The sequence below is a fragment of the Strongylocentrotus purpuratus genome, unplaced genomic scaffold (assembly GCF_000002235.5).
Source record: "Strongylocentrotus purpuratus isolate Spur 01 unplaced genomic scaffold, Spur_5.0 spur5_scaffold_17, whole genome shotgun sequence".
Classification (NCBI taxonomy): domain Eukaryota; kingdom Metazoa; phylum Echinodermata; class Echinoidea; order Camarodonta; family Strongylocentrotidae; genus Strongylocentrotus; species Strongylocentrotus purpuratus.
The window spans coordinates 7,989,709-8,010,296 of NW_022145602.1; the positions used below are offsets into that span (position 1 = coordinate 7,989,709).

General features: G+C 39.5%; 1 protein-coding gene across 1 annotated transcript; it reads left to right on the forward strand.

Moving 5' to 3' along the window:
• Positions 1–8,557: 8,557 nt before the first annotated feature.
• On the forward strand, positions 8,558–19,880 carry LOC105444713 (2-oxoglutarate-dependent dioxygenase htyE-like). Its single transcript, XM_030988607.1, has 8 exons — positions 8,558–8,749; positions 9,931–10,098; positions 10,914–11,026; positions 13,854–13,926; positions 15,756–15,872; positions 16,562–16,747; positions 18,069–18,179; positions 18,653–19,880. Exons 1-8 carry the CDS (start codon positions 8,747–8,749, stop codon positions 18,848–18,850), a joined length of 969 nt encoding a protein of 322 aa, XP_030844467.1. The 5' UTR covers positions 8,558–8,746; the 3' UTR covers positions 18,851–19,880.
• Positions 19,881–20,588: the final 708 nt, after the last annotated feature.

Sequence of the window (20,588 nt, forward strand, 5' to 3'; positions counted from 1 at the left end):
CCAAAATAAAATTAGTGCTTACCCCCCCCCCCCCCATGCCTCAACAGCTTGGAACCCTCACTGCCAAGACCAAATTCGAAAACTCGAAAGGGTTCAGAGGCGAGCTGCTCGGTTCACTCCAGGAGATAGACTCAGTGTAACTGAAATGCTCCACCTTCTAAAATGGCAGTCTCTCTCCGAAAGAAGAGCTCGTCTGAAAGTTACCATGATGCTATATCGTATCTTGCATGGATTGATTGCCATTCCTCCTGAACCACCCTACATCTACCCAGTATTACGATCATCTGGAAGACGACAAGCTCAATACCGACAGCCAGGCGCGCCGGAAGCAGTTTGGGATTGGGGGGGGGGGGGGGCAACAGGCGCGGATCCAGGGGGGCCGAGCGTGCCTTGCCCCCCCCCCCCCCCCCCGCAAAAAAAAAAAAAAAAAAAGGAGAGAGAGAGAAGGAAAAGAAGGGAAAGAGGAGAGAAAGGGGGAAAAAAAAGAGGAAGAAGAAAAGAAAAGAGGGAAGAAGGAGATCGGGGGAAGGACTTGCCTCCCCCTTCCCCCCCCCCCCCCCAATAAAAAAATAAAAGAGAAGGAAGGAAAGGGAAAGAAAAAAGATAAAGAGGAGATAAAGGGAAGGACAAAATAGGAAGAAGAAAAGAAAAGAAGGGGGATATCAGTTGCATTTTTCCCGCCAACAAGTTGTGGATCGAGGGGGGGGGGGGAAGACCCTAGCCTCCCCCCCCCCCCCTTCCCGCTAAAATAAGAGAGAAGGAAGGAAAAGAAAAAGAGGAGAGCTAAAAGGGAACAAAAAGAGGAAGAAAAAAAGAAAAGGGAGAAAAAGAAGCGGAGATCAGTTGCGGTTAATCCCGCCAACAATGTGTGGAGCGGCCGGGTTGGGGACCAAAATGACCGTGCCCCTCCCCCCCCCCCCCCCCCCCCCCCCCAGCAAACCTAAAAGAGAGATAAGGAAGGGAAGGGAAAGTGAAAGAGGAGAGAAAGGGAAAGGGAAAAAAAAGAGAATGAAGAAAGGTAAGGGATATCAGTTGCAATTTTCCCGCCAACAAGGTGTAGATCGGAGGGGGGGGGGGGGGGGCCACTGGCATACTGATAGGGGAGGGGGGTTGGAGAAATAGAATTAAAACGTGGTTTATTTATAATTCCATAACGGTGGTTAACAAATAATGCTGAAATGAGATAATTTTCCTCACTTCATGCGTTTGTTGGAAAATGACAAATTCCTAAATTTACAGCCAGGCAAGAAAATGCTTCTTCAGATGCCTACATATCAGGACCCCTCCCCCACACTTTCTTTGAAAAAGAATATTAAAGAGAAATAGAAAGAAAGAGAGCGAGAAAGAAAAAATAGTTAACTGCCAGTGTCACATTATAATGGGGTATCAAAATATGCTCATCTGACCATGATTAAAATTAATGCCTAAAATCCTAAGGGCTCTGCCCCCTGGATTCCACCTAGGGCCCTAAGGCGGGCCCTTAGATGCTCATATGACGGTCATTTAATGCCTAAAACCCCTGATTTCTGGGAGCTCTGCCCCCTGGACCCCACGCCAAATAGTGTCCTGCTAGTGTCACAAATAATAAGGTATCAAAAATGCTCATCTGACCGTAATTAAACGCCTAAAACCCCTGAGCTTCTGGGGGCTCTGCCCCCTGGACCCAACCAAGAGCACTTAGGCGGGCCCCTCGATACTCATCTGACCGTAATTGAGTGCCTAAAACCCTTGAGATTCCGGGGCTCCGCCCCCTGAACCCCAAGCCAATTAGTGACCTGCCATTGTAACAATTAGGTATCAAAATAATGCTCATCTGACCGTAATTAAATGCCTAAACTCCTAAACTTCCGGGGCTCTGCCCCCTGGACCCCGTCTAGGGCGCTAAGGTGGACCCCTGAATGCTAATCTGACCGTAAATTAAAACCTTCAACCCTGAGCTTCCGGGGCGGACAAGGTATCAACATATGTTCATCTGACAGCAGGCGCGTAGCCAGAGGGGCGGTGGGGTGGTCCCCCAATAAACGCCGGCCAAAAAAGAGAGGAGTGTAAAGGAAGAGGACGTAGGAAGAAAAGGGAATAGACAAAGAACATATTTGAAATTCAGACAAGGATTAAGAGTCAAGAACGATACAACGAATCGTCTTCTTTCTCTAATGAATTAATGAAACGTCAAAGCTTCCGCGCTACGCGCGGGGGAGGACAGGGGGAACTTAATTCAGACGAGGATAATTTTCGGGAACGGTACAACGAATCGTCTTCTTTCTTTAATGATTTAATGAAACGTAAAAGCTTCCGCGCTTCGCGTGGGGGGGGGGGGGGAACTGAATTTAGACAAGGATTAAAAGTCATAACGGTACAACGAATCGTCTTATTTCGCTAATGATTTAATGAAACGTAAAAGCTGTATTCAGACGAGGATTATTTTCGAGAACGGTACAACGAATCGTCTTCTTTCTCTAATGATTTAATGAAACGTACAAGCTTCCGCGCTTTGCGCGGGAGAGGGGGATGAATTAAGACGAGGATTAAGAGTAAAAAACTGTACAACGAATCGTCTTCTTTTTATAATGATTTAATGAAACGTAAAAGCTTCGCGCGGGAGGGGAAAAACTATTTTCAGACAAGTAGGCACGTACGGAAGGGGGGGGGTTAGGGGGTTGACCCTCCCCCTTCGGATTTTTATGTGTGTATTTTGGAGCAACCCCCCCCCCCCTTTTCTGTGATTTTTTTTTTTTTTTTTTTTTAATTAAAAAAAAAATTTAAAAAAAATGCCAATGGCTGACCTAAAAAAGGTTACCTCTGCCCCCCCCCCCAACGGAACAAAATGTCAATTTTTCAAATTTCGAGACCCCAAAAAAAACCAAACGCCCCCCCCCCCCCCCCCCCCCCCCCCCCCCCCCCCCCCCCCCCCCCCCCCGCTTATTGAGCGGCTGGCTGAGTCGTTACGATGTTTTTTCGGACCAAAAAAAAAAAAGTGGGCCCCCCCCTAAGAAATCCTGGATCCGCGCCTGGGGGGCAAACATTCCAGGGGGCTCACATTCCAGGGGCAGTGACGTAGTGAGAAAAAAGTTAGAAAGGGGGGGGGGGCAGACGAAAAATCTGCATCATCACCAGTCTTACACGTGGCATGCAGGTCCCGCGGAACGTTTTCAAAAGTGGAGTATTATCGATCAGGTAGAGCGTAAATTGGCGTGGGGTCCAAGGCATGAGCCTCGGCAGGGGATCAAGGGGCTGAGCCCCCGGAAGCTCAGGGGTTTTAGCTATTTAATTAAGGTCAGATGAGCATCCAGGGGCCCGCCTTAGGGCCCTTGATGGGGTCCTTGATGGGGTCCTGAAGCTCATGGGTTTTAGGTATTTAATTACGGGGCAGAGCCCCCTGGGGGGGGGGGGGGGTCCAAAAAAATCGCAAAGAGTCAGCCAGCCGAAAAATCGCTCAGTGGGGGGGGGGGGGGGGGGGGGTCTCGGAATTTGAAAATTTGACATTTTGTTCCGTTGGGGGGGGGGTAAGGTAACCTTTTTTAGGTCAGCCATTGGTATAATTCTTTTTTTTTTTTTTTTTTATTAAAAAAAAAAAATCAAAAAAAAAATCAAAAGGGGGGAGGGGTTTTCACAAAAATCATACACAAAACATACATATTTAACAAACTCAAGGGGGGTTTAACCCCGAACCCCCCCCCCCCCCCCCCACCCCACCCCACCCCTGCGTACGCGCCTGACAGCAGCTTCTGCTCTTGAACAGTATAAGAGACAGCTGGCTGGGATAACTCTGCGTCAAAACTAGCTGGAGAAGAAATCATTTTTACTTGCACAATGAACATTTTTCACTACTTAATTCTAAAACCGTTTGGAAACTCTTTTTTGGAGGCTCACACAATGCAGCATGGCACACTCATTCACAGCACTACACAACAGTACGAAAATACTTTACCCAGAGGACTGTACTTGCAATGGAAGAAGAAGAAGAGCGAAATATCGGTCGGCGCGATTTTCACATTTTCGAGGGCAAAAAACTAAGAAAAGAAATTGTGCTCACTAAGACAACAACCCCCAGGCAACTACCCCGGGTAACTACCCCCACGGCAACTACCACCAGACAATTACCCCCTACGACAACCGTTCTCTCGGACAAACCACCCCCGGACAACTATCCTAGGGGTAGCTGTCTGGGGTCCGGGGGTAGTTGTTCGAGGGGTAGTTGCCCTATGGGGTAGTTAACTGGGAATGGTTATCCGGGGGTGGATGTCCAGGGGGTAGGTGTCCGGATACGACATAGAGATAGGGGACTGCAAACTTGTGATTTAATAGAGGACTTGCGATTTATTCGGATCAAACGCTTGTACGTTAACCCTAATAAGGCCGGGCTATTTGGAGTCTTACTACGGCCGGGGGGGGGGGGGGCATTATGGCCCCCCCCCCCTAAGATCTCGGCCGTGAAATGGCCGATCTCCGCGAAAATTTGCACGCATGTCAGGTGAAGTGTATAGAACAATATGATAATTTCAATTTTTTGAAAAAAATCCCTCTTTTGCATATTTATGGTAATTTATGCAAATAACGTCATAAAATCACATTTTTACCCATAAATCCTATATTATTCATATTTAAGCATTCTTTTTCACTACATATATTCATTAGACCATTTGGAACAATAATACGACAAAAAAAATTGGAAGAGCCAGCTTATTCCTTATGTTATCTCTTGTTTTGATAATTTCTTATGTATTTCATTGTTTTTTTAACTTATTTTTGTTATTGTTTTTTTTTTTTTTTCATTTCTTCCTACAATTCAACTATTTTGACTCCCAAAACAACCACCTAAACTTTAAACAAGACCCAATAACCAATGTTTGATCTATTTTTAGGAAAAATGACATTTCCATATGTTTTGTACACAAATCACAAAAATGAGCGATTTTCGGGCTGACATGCAAAGACAAAAGGTCACGTGACCTTGTAACTATAGGTCCGATTTTTTTTTTAATTTTTTTTAAAGATGCGCAAGACTCTAAAGAAAAAAGTCAGCGAGCGGCGAGGCGCCATCCATATGCGTTCTCGAACAATCAGAAAAATCGTGGAGGGGGGGGGGCCATAATGGCCCCCCCGGCCTTATTAGGGTTAACTCGACGAAAGGCGTTGGTTGAACTAATTCCATGCATATCACTTTAGTTGCTAAGAATACGGTCATTTACGGGGTGCACGGAGCGTCCGATATAGGTCAAGTGAAAATATTCAGAAAATCAACTAGCCTTGACCGGCTTTATAAAATTCTGCCGTCACGAACCGCACAGAACCTAGACCTAGATAAATTGGACATTGAAAGATCATGATTAAGTTAACCAGACGTCACTAACAACAACAAATTTTGACGAGTGCAACTTGCATTTAATTAGGTTTACAGACGTATATCAATCAGATATGATTATTTACGTTTCGATGTCGTCTTTTAACGTCACCATCCGAAAGACGTGACTCAATTTTGAACTGGGGTCCACCTTAACCAGTTTGTAGGCGAAGACAGAGGGCTAACCATGCACGTGGGGTAACCTCGCTAGTCATAAGGACCGCCAGTCATAACGTGGGACTTCCTACACGCCGTGAAGGACCGCTATTCATAAAACGGAAAGGGGGTCACTATTTACAAAGGCGTAAAGTCCGCTATTCATAGTGTGAGATGAGGGTCGCTATTTATATTTCACATTGAGGGTCATTACTCATATGGATCGCTATTCATAATACGAAATCAGGGTCGCAATGGAAGAAGGGGCGCTCTTCATAATTCACTTTGAGGGTCACTACTCTTAATGACCGCTATTCATAAGACAGGATGAGGGTCGCTATTCATAAAACGAGAAGAGGGTCTTAGCTACCCTCTACCCGTATTATAAATAGGGACCCCTATGAATAACGACCCCGATTTTGTATTTTGTATAGCGACCCTCTTCTCATATTATGAATATCGACCCCTCTTCTTCCATTATGAAAAGTGGTCCTTCAGAATAATTACCCTTTTCTCAAATTATGAATAGCGGTCCTTACAAATAATGACCCTTTTATGAAAAGCGAGCGGACCCCGTGAACGTACGGCAATACCAACTCAAGCTGACGATTTCATACGACGGTGGAGTTTCAAAGGTAAGTGATTTTTACTTCTGCCGATATTTCGAGCTCTAATTTCTATACCCAGTTTAATGTTAAAATAGAAATAAACATTTTAAAATGAAAACCTTGATCACATTATTTTTTCACATTTGTTTTTCACGGCGTGAAAATACTTTAATAATGAGAAAAACTGTAAAAGTGATTATAGTGTGATATTCACAGGGGGGGGGGATCTAAAAAATAAAAATGAATTAATTAAACAAAAATCTAAAGAAAACACTATTCCTGTCGTAATTTTGGAAACCACTTTGTGACCCAATGACCCTATTATCTAAAACTAGTTCCAGCCTTTCCGACAGTTCATCGTTACTTTCTATTGCAAACTACGTCATAACGAAATTTGCAGGACTCTGAAAACCTTAATTGATTGGGGGAATTTCAACATGCAATTTAAGCTTCTATCAACCTTAAAATTATCACAATTTAAATTAAACAAGCTTTTATCGACTTGTGTGAACTGTGCTCAAGCTAAGTGATTCTAAATACAATGTATCGCTGTCCGCTTCTTTGAGATCACCGGAGCGAAGACAGGTAAGCCTTCCCCTTTTGAAGAAATTTTACCTCTCGAATGTGTTTGAATAATATTTCCACCACAATATCAGCCCACGTAAAAGCCACATTCCGTGTCTTTTGAGAGAGAGAGAGAGAGAGAGAGAGAGAGAGATAGAGGGACGTTTATATATATTATAATTGTTCTTATTCTCTTGCACGTGTGAGAATATCATACTTGCATTATGCCGAGAAAATGATTGCTTTAAAAAAAAAAAGTTTTCATATATTTCAGATTGGACCAGACGAAGGTCACTACTTTTAAATTCTGTTGCTTCATATTAATTTTGTGTAGTTCCACTTACCCATAATGTGAGTCTAGTTCTTTGCATTATCAGTTTGTTTTCAGCGAGACGATATAATTGTGTGGTATAATGGTTCATCCACTTGACTCTCAATCCAAGGTTGAGGGTTCGAATATCAGCCCGACTAATGGCCTTTGGAAAGACATTAATCCTGGGGCCCTCACGAAGAACAGCATTAAAGCTGACGAGGCTTCCCTAGGTTAACAAAAATTGATATTACATGTATTATTATTATTATTATTGTTATTATCATAATTGATTTTAATGTTTCCAATATTTATAGTGGTAATAACCTACTTATTTCCAACATAATTCACCAATCGGAATAATTCCTGCTAACCGTTCCAGGGTAATTACACGAATCGTACTCAATTTGACTTCATCTTCAAGCACGCAATGCAATTTTACTCCAACAATATAAATAGAGATTGACGGTAGAGAGTCAGGTTTTTGTTTTGCTTTTGTTTTTGGTATTTCCCCCTCTATTTAGGAATTATTTTTTGGGGGGTAAAATCACCTTTTTAAACAACAATATTATAATTTTACTGTATTTTTTGTTTCGGTGGCAGCACTCATAAAGCCTTTGGCTTACCTAGCTGTCTTCAAATTCATATTCTTGGTGTTTTTCGTTTTCTATTGGAAATGTTTTTTCTGTAACTTGTGAATTATTTTTTGTACTATAATTTTTTTATGATGTTTTTATGATGAATGAAATATAGATCAGTTTCAATTTGACTGTTAGTGGGATTCCTTCATAGTTATGTATACCTACGTATAAATGAATAGACTAGTTTGTAGCTTTGGTACAAATTACCCCCAAATATCCTCGGATCTTTTATTCACGGAGACGTTTGTGCATGTTAGAATAATCACTAACAATTAGTGATGGTGCTTCATGAATACTTTTTATTTCCCCTCTTGAGAAAAATACTTCCATCTGTGTATAATAGAATTTGCCGTAGATGAATAAAATAAAGAATAGCGATTACAAAACTTTCATGGGCACGAATCCATTATTTGTCTCGATGGGTATTACAATTTTGTTACAAACGACCTATATTTACTCACGCGCAGATTGCATCTAAACGGACTGGCTCATTTAATCAATAAAACCCTTAGGGGATATTGATTTATTCATTTTAAGTCAGGTATAGGAAACAAAAGACGACAAGCGACAACTCGCTTTCATTTCCAAAAAAACCCTGATCTTTACCATATCACGTATAGCATGTATAATTGCTATTTCACCTTAATGCGAAACATATACATACTGTTGTATTTTGTTGTGTTGTCGATCTCCTAACTTAACAAGTATTGTTATTGTTTTGAATAATTATGTGCTAAGGTAAAATCTAAAACCTTCTTCATGTCGTTTACTGAGCAGTAGTAACACTCTCTTTTCACAGTTGTAATGGCAATGCCATATGGCATGTAATTATGGCTTGCATTTTCTGATAAAACATGGGTAACATAATGTTTACGCACGAGTGTCTACGAAAAATATGCATTGTATCTTCCTCAAAAGCATTTTCCTTCTTCTTTCAGTATAGTACAGACCGCCGTTGGCGTATTATCGTACCTTGTGCCGAGTGCCGTGCCGAGCGTAAAGTGCAAGTAAAAAGAATCTAAAGGAATTATATGTGCAGCTGAAAAACCGTCTGAAGCTCTACTGAGATTAATGTATTGCACCTTCTGCTTGAAACGTTCCAAAGAGGTGCAATTGACGACAGCAAATGGTAAGGAGTTCCACAGTCGAAACGTATCTGGGTAAAATGTGGTTTGGAATATATAGCAGAGTTCGGGCAAATGGGACCTGAAAGTTCTGTGGATTTTTACGGGTTCGTGGACCAACAACCGGTATGAAGTAGCTAGATGAATGGAAGATCAACCAGGCCGTGGAGTATGCTGTAAACTATGCATACCCTCTGCCAGGGCTCAAATTATTTTTTGTCCACGGGGGCTCTTTCCCCCAAAAAAATAGAGCCCCCGTGATAATTATTTCTAATGACAGCTCTTTTAGGAGTTGTGCTGGAAGTTTGTCTAGCTAGCTGGTAGTTTGTAGACACCAGCCGGTGAGATCCGGATTTCATCCATGTCTGGAAATGGACTCGGTCCTTAACCTTCATGGTTTTAATGACTTCATTCCTGTTAAATAATGATGTAAACTTGTGATTCAGTATGCTGTCTGAATAATCTTCCCATTGGTGTCCTTTAGTGGGGCTGCTCCAGTACTGTCGTTCCTTTTACTGTTGATGAAACTCCAGAATCGTCACCTGAGGTTAGCCGTGGAGTCGAGGTTGATGATGTTGTTTATGTATCCACTGTAGGCTCCATAATTATCGAAACGTTTGGGTGACTGAACAGTGCATGTTTTATTACCAAAAAAGGTTATATGGAGAACGACGTGAAAACACGTTTTTTAAATAAATAAAACATCCATCTACATTATGCCAAAAGTACCATATAGTTTTACCTAGTTTGACTAATATAATACGACAAAGACTATGTTCTTTCGGGTAAAGCAAACAAATTACCATTTCATTTTGATTTACTATTGCGACAGAGCTTTATTACCATGTCACAATTTGGCATACCGCCTCTTTCTAGTTTTTAGTTTGAGAAAGTCATTTTTCTATGTAATTTAATCTTTCCAACCATAAAAGACTCGTATCGATTGAACAATGTTATCCCCTGCGTGCCGCGTCGCCGGTTTTGCTTGTGACTGGATCGCTAATTCAGTCGATAGTGGATTTTGCACCGTATTGATTATATCAAGGATTTTAAGTTTTCAAAGTCAAAATGCACCAGGCAGGTACGTCCAATGTGTAACATATTATATTTGTATGCAGTAGTTCAAAATAGACTATATTAGTTAAATTATTAAAATTGACAAGAATAATTTCGATTTTCTTTCCAGCCAGCCATCATGGTGGATGCTGTACCTATCATCGATTTCTCAGCTTACAGTTTGGATCGTGAGAGTCCAGATCCTGAAGGATTCCAGAAGCTCATTGATGATGTACATCAAGCTCTCACTACCATCGGTTTCATGTACCTCAAGAACTTCGGAATTCCAGCCCAAAAGGTAAATAAATGCGAAACAAGTATTTCTTTTCCTTTTTTTTATATTTTTTATTGCTGTCGATATTTTATCATGACTGGGCATGTTACAATACAGATCACTATACTTATGCATAGGGTGATGTAGACAAATCGGGGGCGTAGGCCTACTCTGGGCCCAGCCACTTTGGGGGCAATGGCTTCTTGGTGATAAGGGGGGGGGGGGTGGGGCGCGCAAAACTATTTGGATTAGAATGTGAATTAACAAGGTTATCGATTAAGGAGGGGTTTGGAAGGGGATCTGCATTTTATGTTCACCCCCTCTCCTTCTTTCTCCTTCTGTTTTTTCACTTCTGTTTTTCACTTCTGTTTTTCACCTAACGTTAGGTAGGGGGGGGGGTAGGTGTGTCCTGTGGTTACGCTTTTGTAGGGAGTAAACGAAATACGTTGAACACCTTTAGAATGAAAAATGAGTGTAATAGCTTATGGTTATGTATAATTTGTTAAAGATTTAGTCTGTTCCTCCATTATTATTTGTTTTACTAGTAAGTGCAAATATATTCTTCAGTTATTGTGCAACGGCGTATCCGTTCCTTTGTTCAGGAGGGACACAATATTTCACCGCAATACCGTAATCCACATAGTTCAGCAAGGAAACGACTGAGGCTTTGTCTAGATAATTATGGCGCCGAAAAAAGACACAGTGGTTTTTTGGCTAACGTGTAAGTGAAAACGTTAAAACGTAACGCAGATGAACATTTTCTTATATGTGATCGAGCGCAGCGAGCGACAATTTCGTGACATGTCGTATCAATTAAAATGTTATACATTATCCTCCAGATAAATGATGCCTTCGCCTATTCCAAGATGTTCTTCTCCTTGCCTCTCGATGAGAAAATGACGTGTGTCGGGGAACATTGTTTCCATGGTTACTATCAGATGGAAAAAGAAGGGTATGATAAAGAATTGTCATTTTATACACTCTCCTTTATTTTGTAAGGGTCTTCTTTTTTCTAAAGTAAAGTTATTGTATAAAGTTTCTAACTCAGTTAACATGATGCGACAGATTGTGTAGCAGCTGGTAGAGCCAGTTATTAATGGTAATTCGTGATTTTTAGTTCCTCCTGGGACCTGTAACATAATGAGTTGCGATTAGTTTGGGGAGGGGCGATTGTCTCTTTCCCGCAATATATTTAGCCTTGTTCTGTTAATTAACTCTTGTATCAATTTATTCATTATACATATATTTTTTAAATATATCTATCTATTTAGTACTTTTTTTTTATATACTTAGTTATTCATTGATTAATTATTGACTGATTGTGTGAGTGATAGTTTTCTTGATTTAGTTTTTTGTTTATTTATCATATTTTTTAATGTCTATATTTATTAATGATATCTAACTGTCTTAATATCTCTATGTCCTCATCTATCCATTTATTTCAAGTTTCAAGTTTTATTTCTGCATTTTCCATAAACAATAACAAAAATAACAATGAATACATTTTAGCAATATAATGATAAGTAATACAAGTAGTAATTCACAATTAAATAAATATAAATAATCAATAGTACAATTAATCGTATTTGAAAAGAAAGAAAAGGGGGAGAATGCAGAAGACCGATATCGTAAGCAGAGCTTGAAATGATACCGGCCTTACAAAAGGAGGAGAGGAGACAGGAAGAAAGAGCGGGTGAAGAGAGTTGTGCAAAGTGATGAGTGCACTGCGCGAGCTCCTCAATCTATCAAATAATTTCCTTTTTATATACAAATAAACAATGAATATTTATATTAAAACAAAGTACATGTAGTATATTATGACCAGAATCTAATTTTCATCTTCACTTTAAAGGAAACAAGTGTTGTACATAATTTTAATGTTATAAGCAAGGAGTTCCACACATCGGGTCCATTGTGTCTTATTGATTTTTGTGCCAAAACAATTTTAGGGTCAGTTAATTGAAAATCCATAGAGTGCAGCGCTCAAAATACACGGGGGCGGTGGGCGATTCGCCCCCGTGAGCTACATAATCGCCCCCTTCAGGTTGCTCACGGGGGCGATTGCAAAATTAAAAATCGCCCCGGTGGAATTATAAAATAGAGATTATCTTTTCTGTTATAACTTTAACACAAGATTGAGTTTCAATTTTCAAACCTTAAACCAATGAAATGGAACTAAGATTAGCGTGCAAGGGGGGGGGGGGGGGGGGGGGGGGGGGGGGGGGGGGGGGGGGGGGGTAAGAGGTCACTTTTTTTTTTTTTTTTTGGTCCCCCCCAAAAAACGCAACGATTTAGCCGACCGCTGAATAAGCGGGGGGGGGGGGGGGGGTAAGAGGACACTTTTTTTTTTTTTTTTGGTATCGAAATTTGAAAATTTGACATTTTGCTCCGTTGGGGGGGGGGGGGGAGGGGGTGAGGTCAGCTTTTTAAGGTCAGCCATGGGAGGGGGGGGTTTAGGGAAATTTAGGGGGGGTTTACACACAAAAAAATACCAAAGGGGGGGGGTTAACCCCCTAAACCCCCCCCCTGTGTACGCGCCTGTATATGACTGCCAGTGCCTTAAAATGAAGTAACACGTCCACACAAATCTAAAAGTCCCTATTGAGAAAAAGAGGAAGATGAAGAGAACAAGATGTCGTGGAAGGATATGGTAACATGGGCAGATCTACGGGGGGGGGGGGGGGCAGGGGGTTTAACCCCTCCTCCCACCCCACCCCCCGGCCCCCCTGTGCTGCCAAGTGAAAATGTGATATTAAAGCGGGGGAGGGGGTGCTGGAGAGGAGGACTACTAATCTATTTTATTTTTTTCAGGGGGCGGGGGGAAGTGAAGCGCCGTTTTAGCTCTTTTTTTTTTCTTTTTAACTCTTACTTTCACCTATCTCAGATAACCCTAAGTTTTTGGTTGCTGCTTTATATGTATCTTGAAATATAATGGACTTGAACGGTTATATCATGTGTGCAACCCAACGTGTGCCTTGCATGCATGCATGCATACAAAATGTGTACAGTGTAGGTATAACACACAAACAAAATCAGTGAACCGTGTAGACAATAACAATCATTCATGCACCCACCCACACAAATTATGTTATCATAGTTCGTATAAGTAAGTACATGAACGCCAGTAACTGAGTTCAAGCGGAATACAAATTATAAAAAGATGAATAATATAAATGTGTACAGTTGTTTAAGCACAAGTCATTAAATTTGAATTTGAATACATCATGGAGTGATATTACACGTAACGTAACGAGTTTTATGCAAGCAGAGTAAAAGGCATATAATCAAGGTAACATAAAAATAAAGAGGTAGAATGTATGCGCACGGTTTTGCAAGCACGAAGACGAACCCGATTGTGTCTACCCATGCAGTCTCTAACAGTGAGGGTTCATCATAATGTTCATCATTATGTTCATCATAACACAATATTCATTATGTTAAGCTACCTCACAAATCTTGGCGCTTTACTGAGTACCGCTGAAGGCAGAAAAGTCTGGATCTCAAAATTAAACACTTTTAAGAGATGATTACTGCGGGCCCCAAACATATTTTGAAGAGGGCATTTGTTATATTTGATCAGTAAGGTTTCGACTTCGCAATGATATGAATTTTGCATCAATTCAAAACACTTTTTATTCTTCGGGTGACTACTTCAAAATTAAAACGGCCAGGATCTGGACTATACATACCTATATATCTATCCGGCTGTCTATCTGTCTACCCATCTATCTATCTATCCATCCATCAATCTCATAATGTGTGTGTATTCAAATGGGCAGGTTGAACCCAGACAGGCCCTATAAGGATCTCAAGGAATGCTTCAACTATTGTCCATTTTCCGATAGTCCTCAGGTGAGAAAACAAAGTCCGTTTCAATTTGCCGGACGGTTTAAAACTCAAATGCAGACCCAAAAAGAAAAAATATGAGGTGTTTTGTTGGTTTGTTTGTTTGTGTGTGTGTGTTTAAAGAGAAGGTTCAGTTCTGGGAAGAGATGAACAAATATTTGTGAACGTTATCATTGTTATTATGCAAGTGTGAACTAACATCAGAACATCAGATAAAAAAATGTTCCCTGAAAAGCATGGCTCTTCAAATGCTTTCATATTCTAAATATGGCATGTAACAACATAAAAATCGGGACGGATTTTTTATGCCACATGTTCGTGTAGCCCCATATACATTCTTTCGGTGTACAGTGCTTGTAACTTTACCAAGACTGGGCCAAATTTTTTATAATTTTGATGATTCAAGAACCCTGCAGTACAAAGCAATACTTATATGCTGGATGTTTATCCTTTTCTGATCGATTCCACACCGTTTCTTACAATTGCATGACCAGAACTCGAATCTTTTAAAGGATTAGAAAGGCACTCATAAATTATGATAAAAAATTTTTCCGATTTTGATACATTTCCCAGACTTGTGCCCTTTCCCTTCCTACTAGAGATTGATGTACCTGCCTCTGAAACGTGCTTCAGTGCTTGAAACAGAAAAAAACTCCGCAAAAAAATATAGATTTCAGATTATCAAGTACTATTTTGTATTTTCTTGTGGTGCTACAGAACTTCAATTTTTTTTAAATGGTCACAGAACTGACAGAACTATGTTCTAATATTACAAAATATATTACTTATTATAAGAAAAACATTGTTTAAAACAGAATGTATAGTACATATTATACATTACATAATAAACGATATATAATATATAATGTTATGATACATGTATACAGTGCGTCCCAGAAAAAACGAAACCGAGAAGTATCGATGTTTTATCATAACTTAATCACAACCATAATTAATGAATGATACATATTTGGAAAGCTTAGAGTCTCCTCTTTCAGTTGATGCTACTCAGATGATGCATATTTCACGCATGAGTGATTATAAGCAATTTGAAGGAAGGAAACCAAAAAGACATTTGGCGGGCGGTATCTGAATTTCGAAGAAAAGTTCACATTTCTAAAAAGTTGAGTTTCTGCCCTTTCATATGACACCTCAATCAGAAAAATGAGCGAAGAATAACAAAGTTCTGTTTGTTTAAAGTAGCCCTTACATTTTCATAATTTTAACAAACGAATTCGTTTTCACTGGGTGCCTGCCGTAGCAAAAAGCAGATTTGACAAAAGACTTAACTCCGTTTCGTTGACAATCAGCCATGCATGAAGACTCTCGTCTACGGCTGATTGTCAACGAAACGGAGTTAAGTCTTTGTTAATTTCGTTTATTGATACGGCGGGCAGCCAGTGAAAACGAATTCGTTTAATAAAATTATGGAAATGTAAGGGCTACTTTAAACAAACAGAACTTTGTTATTCCTCGCTCATTTTTCCTGATTGAGGTGTCATATGAAAGGGCAGAAACTCAACTTTCTAGAAATGTGAATTTTTCTTCGAAATTCAGATACCACCCGCCAAATGTCTTTTTGGTTTACTTCCTTCAAATTGCTGTTAATCACTCATGCGTGAAATATACATCATCTGAGTAGCATCACATGAAAGAGGAGACTCTAAGCTTTCCAAATATGTATCATTTATTAATTATAGTTGTGATTAAGTTATGATAGAACATCGATACTTCTCGGTTTCGTTTTTTCTGGGACGCACTGTATATTAACAAAATGCACAATAGATAATAAATAATAGATCACGGACAAGTCTACTTGATGTTTGTGTTCTCAGATGTATCCAGAAAAATCGTTGCCAGAATTTCAAAAATGCATGTCAGGCCTCTTCAATGCCGCCATTCCTCTTCATAACAGAGTGCTAGAAATCATGGCAAGGGGGCTCAACCTAGAGGTAGGTTTTCAACAGTGACTAACTGCTATTGCCAAACATAGCTTTTTGCCGCTATTGTCCAAACAATGCCGGTAGAGGGCGCATACAACCAATGAGGATGCCTCCAGATTTAATATTCTAATATTTGTCTTTTATAAAAAAAAAAAAAAAAATTAAAAAAAAGGCAATACACATGATGTACTTGCTGCCTGTATAATTCGAGGATCCTGTGTAAGTTAACTGTCCCATCTCTAGGTATATGAGCCTGAATTGTTTAGTAATAATCATACTAATAATGAATATAGTAGCAGTAGTAGTAGTAGTAGTAGTAGTAGTAGTATAAGGAGAAGAAGTAGTACTAGAAGTAGTAATAGTATAAGTAGTAGTAGTAGTAGTAATAACAATTATAATAATGATAGTAATCAATATAATAATGATTATTATAATAAAAATGATATTGATATTGATGATATTGATAAAAACAAAAATTTAAATGATAGTGATATTGTAGATGACGACAATAGTAAAAGTAATGTTAATACTAACAATGATAATGGAATTGATAACAATATTGATTACACTAGTACTACTACTAATAATAATGATAATAATAATAATAACAATAATAATGATACTAATTATAATAAGAGTAATAATAATAATAATAATTAGAAATGACAATAATAATGATGATAATGATCTCTCCCTAGAACCCATTTTATTTTGTGGAGAGACACAGGTGGGTAGGAACCAAACAGAGCCAAACCACACTCCGCACCCTCTATTACCCCTCCCTGGCAGACGTCAAGATCAAAGAGGACCAGGTCCGATGCGGGGAGCACTGCGACTATGGAGGGATTACTCTTCTGTTTCAGGACAAACAACCGGGTCTGGAGGTAAGGATGAATGAATGAAATAGGGGTGGGTTAAGAATCCTGTAGTTGGTGATGATAATGATGATGATATTGATGATAATGGTGAATGGTGATACTGACGATGATGTGATGATGATGATATAGTGATGACGATGATTGTTATTGATTGATTTGATTTGATTTGATTTATTTATTTCTGTTTGATTTTCTTTTTCTTTTGCATTTTTACAAATATATAACAAACAAATATTGCAAATTTACACATGACAAAAGAATATATGTAGAATAAAGTAAGGCTGGGTATGACTAATCTAGAACATCAAACAGGAGGGTTGACAAAATAAGCAAAGCTTGATAGTATGACTACCCTCAAAGGATACATAATAATACAAATATGGAGGAACAAAATATTGGTAAAAGGGGGAAAAGACAGAAAAAAGAAGAGAAAAGAACGAGGAGATGCACATCAATATTCACAGACTTATGTGGTAGTTGGATTTCAAATTGATATATAAAGATTTTAAAAAAGAAAAGAAAAGAAAATGCAAATTTGAATACTGAGTGGCCAACTTGGGATACAATAGAATGAGAATACTCGCGAGGTTCGGACAGTAAGAATGTGAAAGTAAGATCAGCCAGCTGGTTTTAAACCTGGGCCTGCGAGTCGGAGCCTTGAAATGTTTGTATAGAAGACAGCGTTGATGTGGTGGTGATGATTATGATGACGATATCGATGATGAAGGTGATGATGAGATCGATGGTGATAATGATGATAATGACGATATTGATGATGAAGGTGATGATGAGATGGTGATGATGATGATGACGATATTGATGATGAGGATGATACTGATGACGATGTGATGATGACGATGTGATGATGATGATGATGATGATGATAATGAAGTTGTGATGTGATAATGACGATGTGATGATGATGATGATGATAATGAAGTTGTGATGTGATGATGATGATGATGATGATGATTGTGATGTGGTGGTAGTGGTGATGATGACGATTGTGCTGTGGTGGTGATGATTGACGATATTGATGATGTAGGTGATGATGATTATGATAGTGATGATGGTGATGATGATGATGATGATGACGACATTGATGATGAATTAGGTAAAGGTGATGATGATTATGGTAGTGATGAGGATGACATTGACGATGGTGGTGACAATGGTGATGATATGTCCACTGTCTGCGAAGCTGAAATTAGATATATGGCTACGCACTGTTGGCAGGTTGACCATGAGATGGCGCTGTGCAACAGACGGTACATTATGGCAGAAAATTCATCTGTTCAGTGTCCCTTTAAAACTTGTTTTTTCTCAGGTGGAGAACGTTCATGGCAAGTGGATTCCTGCACCCCCGATAGAGGGCACGGTGGTTGTAAACATCGGCGAAATCATGCAGATGTGGACTTCGGACAAACTCATCGCTTGTGTAAGTATTATTAGCATTGGCAATAGGTCCAGATCAATACGGGGGGATGTGAATATGCCATGGTATAAACCTTGGGGTTGGCAAATCACCAAACCCTTTCGCGCCAATCATTCCACAAGCTCTGTCCTCCATCGATCCTCCCCCTTCATATCTCTCACCCCCCCTCTCTTTCTCTCTCTCTCGGCCATCCTCACTATCCCTGGTTTGTGTGTGTCATTTTTGCTCTTTCCTCTCATGTTTAAAGTTTATTTCATAGCATTCTGGATCAATAAATTATACCAAAAAACAAACAAACAAAAAACACGTCAAAAATGGGGACAGCGCTGTTAGAGGAAACACATTACAACAACGTAATACGTAATGCAAACATGGTTTCTGTAGGATACACAATAATTAACGAAGTAATGAAAATACCCTTGAGGTTGATTCCGTACATGACCTTTCCATCGTCTTCTGTCTTCGTTCTTTACCAGAAACACCGCGTGATGGTTCCTGCGGATCATATCGACCTTGACCGACAGTCCATCGCTTTCTTCGGAAACCCCGACAACGACGCTGTCCTCGAGTGCATCGACCAGTCCAACAAGTACCCTCCGACCACGATCATTGACCTGCTCAATATGAAGTACGAGCAGACAACAACAAAGAAACTGAATTCCAGGACCTACTGAAGGACAAATGGCTTCCATGTTGGTTTGGTTTTCGTTTCAATGATTCTCAAATAATTATATTTTAATAGAAACCAGGGGTGCTCATTGCCGTTGATTTAGTGAAAACGAAGTGAGTTTCCAATCATAGATTGTCCTAAATGTATTGTATAAGAGACTCGTTGACAACAAAATGTGTGTCTGTTATAGCGCCACCCATTGTTAGACGTGTTTGAGCCTTTTGTATATGTTGAGTCTAAATGTAAGACTTCTATTGGGGTTCGATCTTTTGGTATTTCTTTTTATTCAGATAATATTTCTATGGACATGAAGTGTAGATCGTGGTGAGACACAGGCACGTAGACACGGGGAGGGGCACGGGGGGGGGGGGGGAACTAACAACTTACCCCCCAACAAATTTCCAAAATCGATTGAACTTTTTTAGACCCCTCCCCAGGACTTCGATCGATTACATGTATGTGCCCCCCAAAAAAACCCATCAAACTCTGGCTACGATAGCATACTTTGTCAAATGTAAATTATTTGTTATTTGTCCCAGGAGAGGAGAAATGGAGTTATTCAGATGATGGGGTCGTTAAATATCGTATCTCATTATATTACGTATTCTGATCATTCTTTGGCAAAACTTTCAGGCCCCCCTAACACAAGAATAAGTTAGATATCGCTCATCAATCGCACAATCAATTCATATAAACATGCACCATTGGTTACTTAGCTGTTAGGAAAGAAGAAAGCTGCAAAAAAACCATGGATATCTCGAGGGATCATGAAATCTATTCGTGTAAAATATACAATGTATTCAAAAGTTATAAAATCAAATCATCGACAGGATCTTGTTGATAAGTACAAAAAATACAGAAATGTACTGACCACTCTGCTAAGAAATGCAAAAAGAAAGTACTATTGCGATTTGTTACAAAATAATGTGAAGGATACAAATAAAACATGGGCCATTATCAATGAATTGTTAGCTGGAAAAAACAGATCACCGAGAAGCGCTGAAGTGGACAGACTAATTAAGAAGGTTCATGGAGAAAATATGCAACTTACATCTCAATCTGATATTGTGAATGAATTTAATGACTTTTTTTGTAAATATTGGACCGAATTTAGCAATAACTGCAGTTGAAGTTAAGAGTCAAGTTCTGCTACTTGATACCAAAAAGGCTTGTGGTCACGATAACATTCCAGTGCAATTAAGTAGAGATAGTGCTCCATATATTTCACATCCACTGGCATATATATTTAACTTGTCATTAGAAACTGGCAAGGTTCCAGATGAAATAAAGATTGCAAAGGTTACTCCCCTACACAAAAAAGGGCCAAGAGAAGATCCAGGTAATTATAGACCAATATCGGTTTTACCTGTCATCGGTAAAGTTTTAGAAAAATTGATAAATATCAGATTAATACAATTTCTAGAAAAAATGATATATTCTATTACCATCAATATGGATTCCGAAAGAAATATAGCACTAAATTGTCTTTGATCAACTTGATAAATTCAACTTTGAAATCTATAGATCAGGTAAAAGTAACTCTGGGTATGTTCATCGACTTTAAAAAAAGCATTTGACACAATTAATCATAATATATTACTAGGTAAACTATCTAGGTATGGCATTTGAGGGTTACCTCTAGAATGGGTTAAGGATTATCTCAGTAACCGATTTCAGTTTGTTCAGTGTGGTCAAACGATATCAGAAAGGAAAAAGATAAGATGTGGTGTTCCACAAGAAAC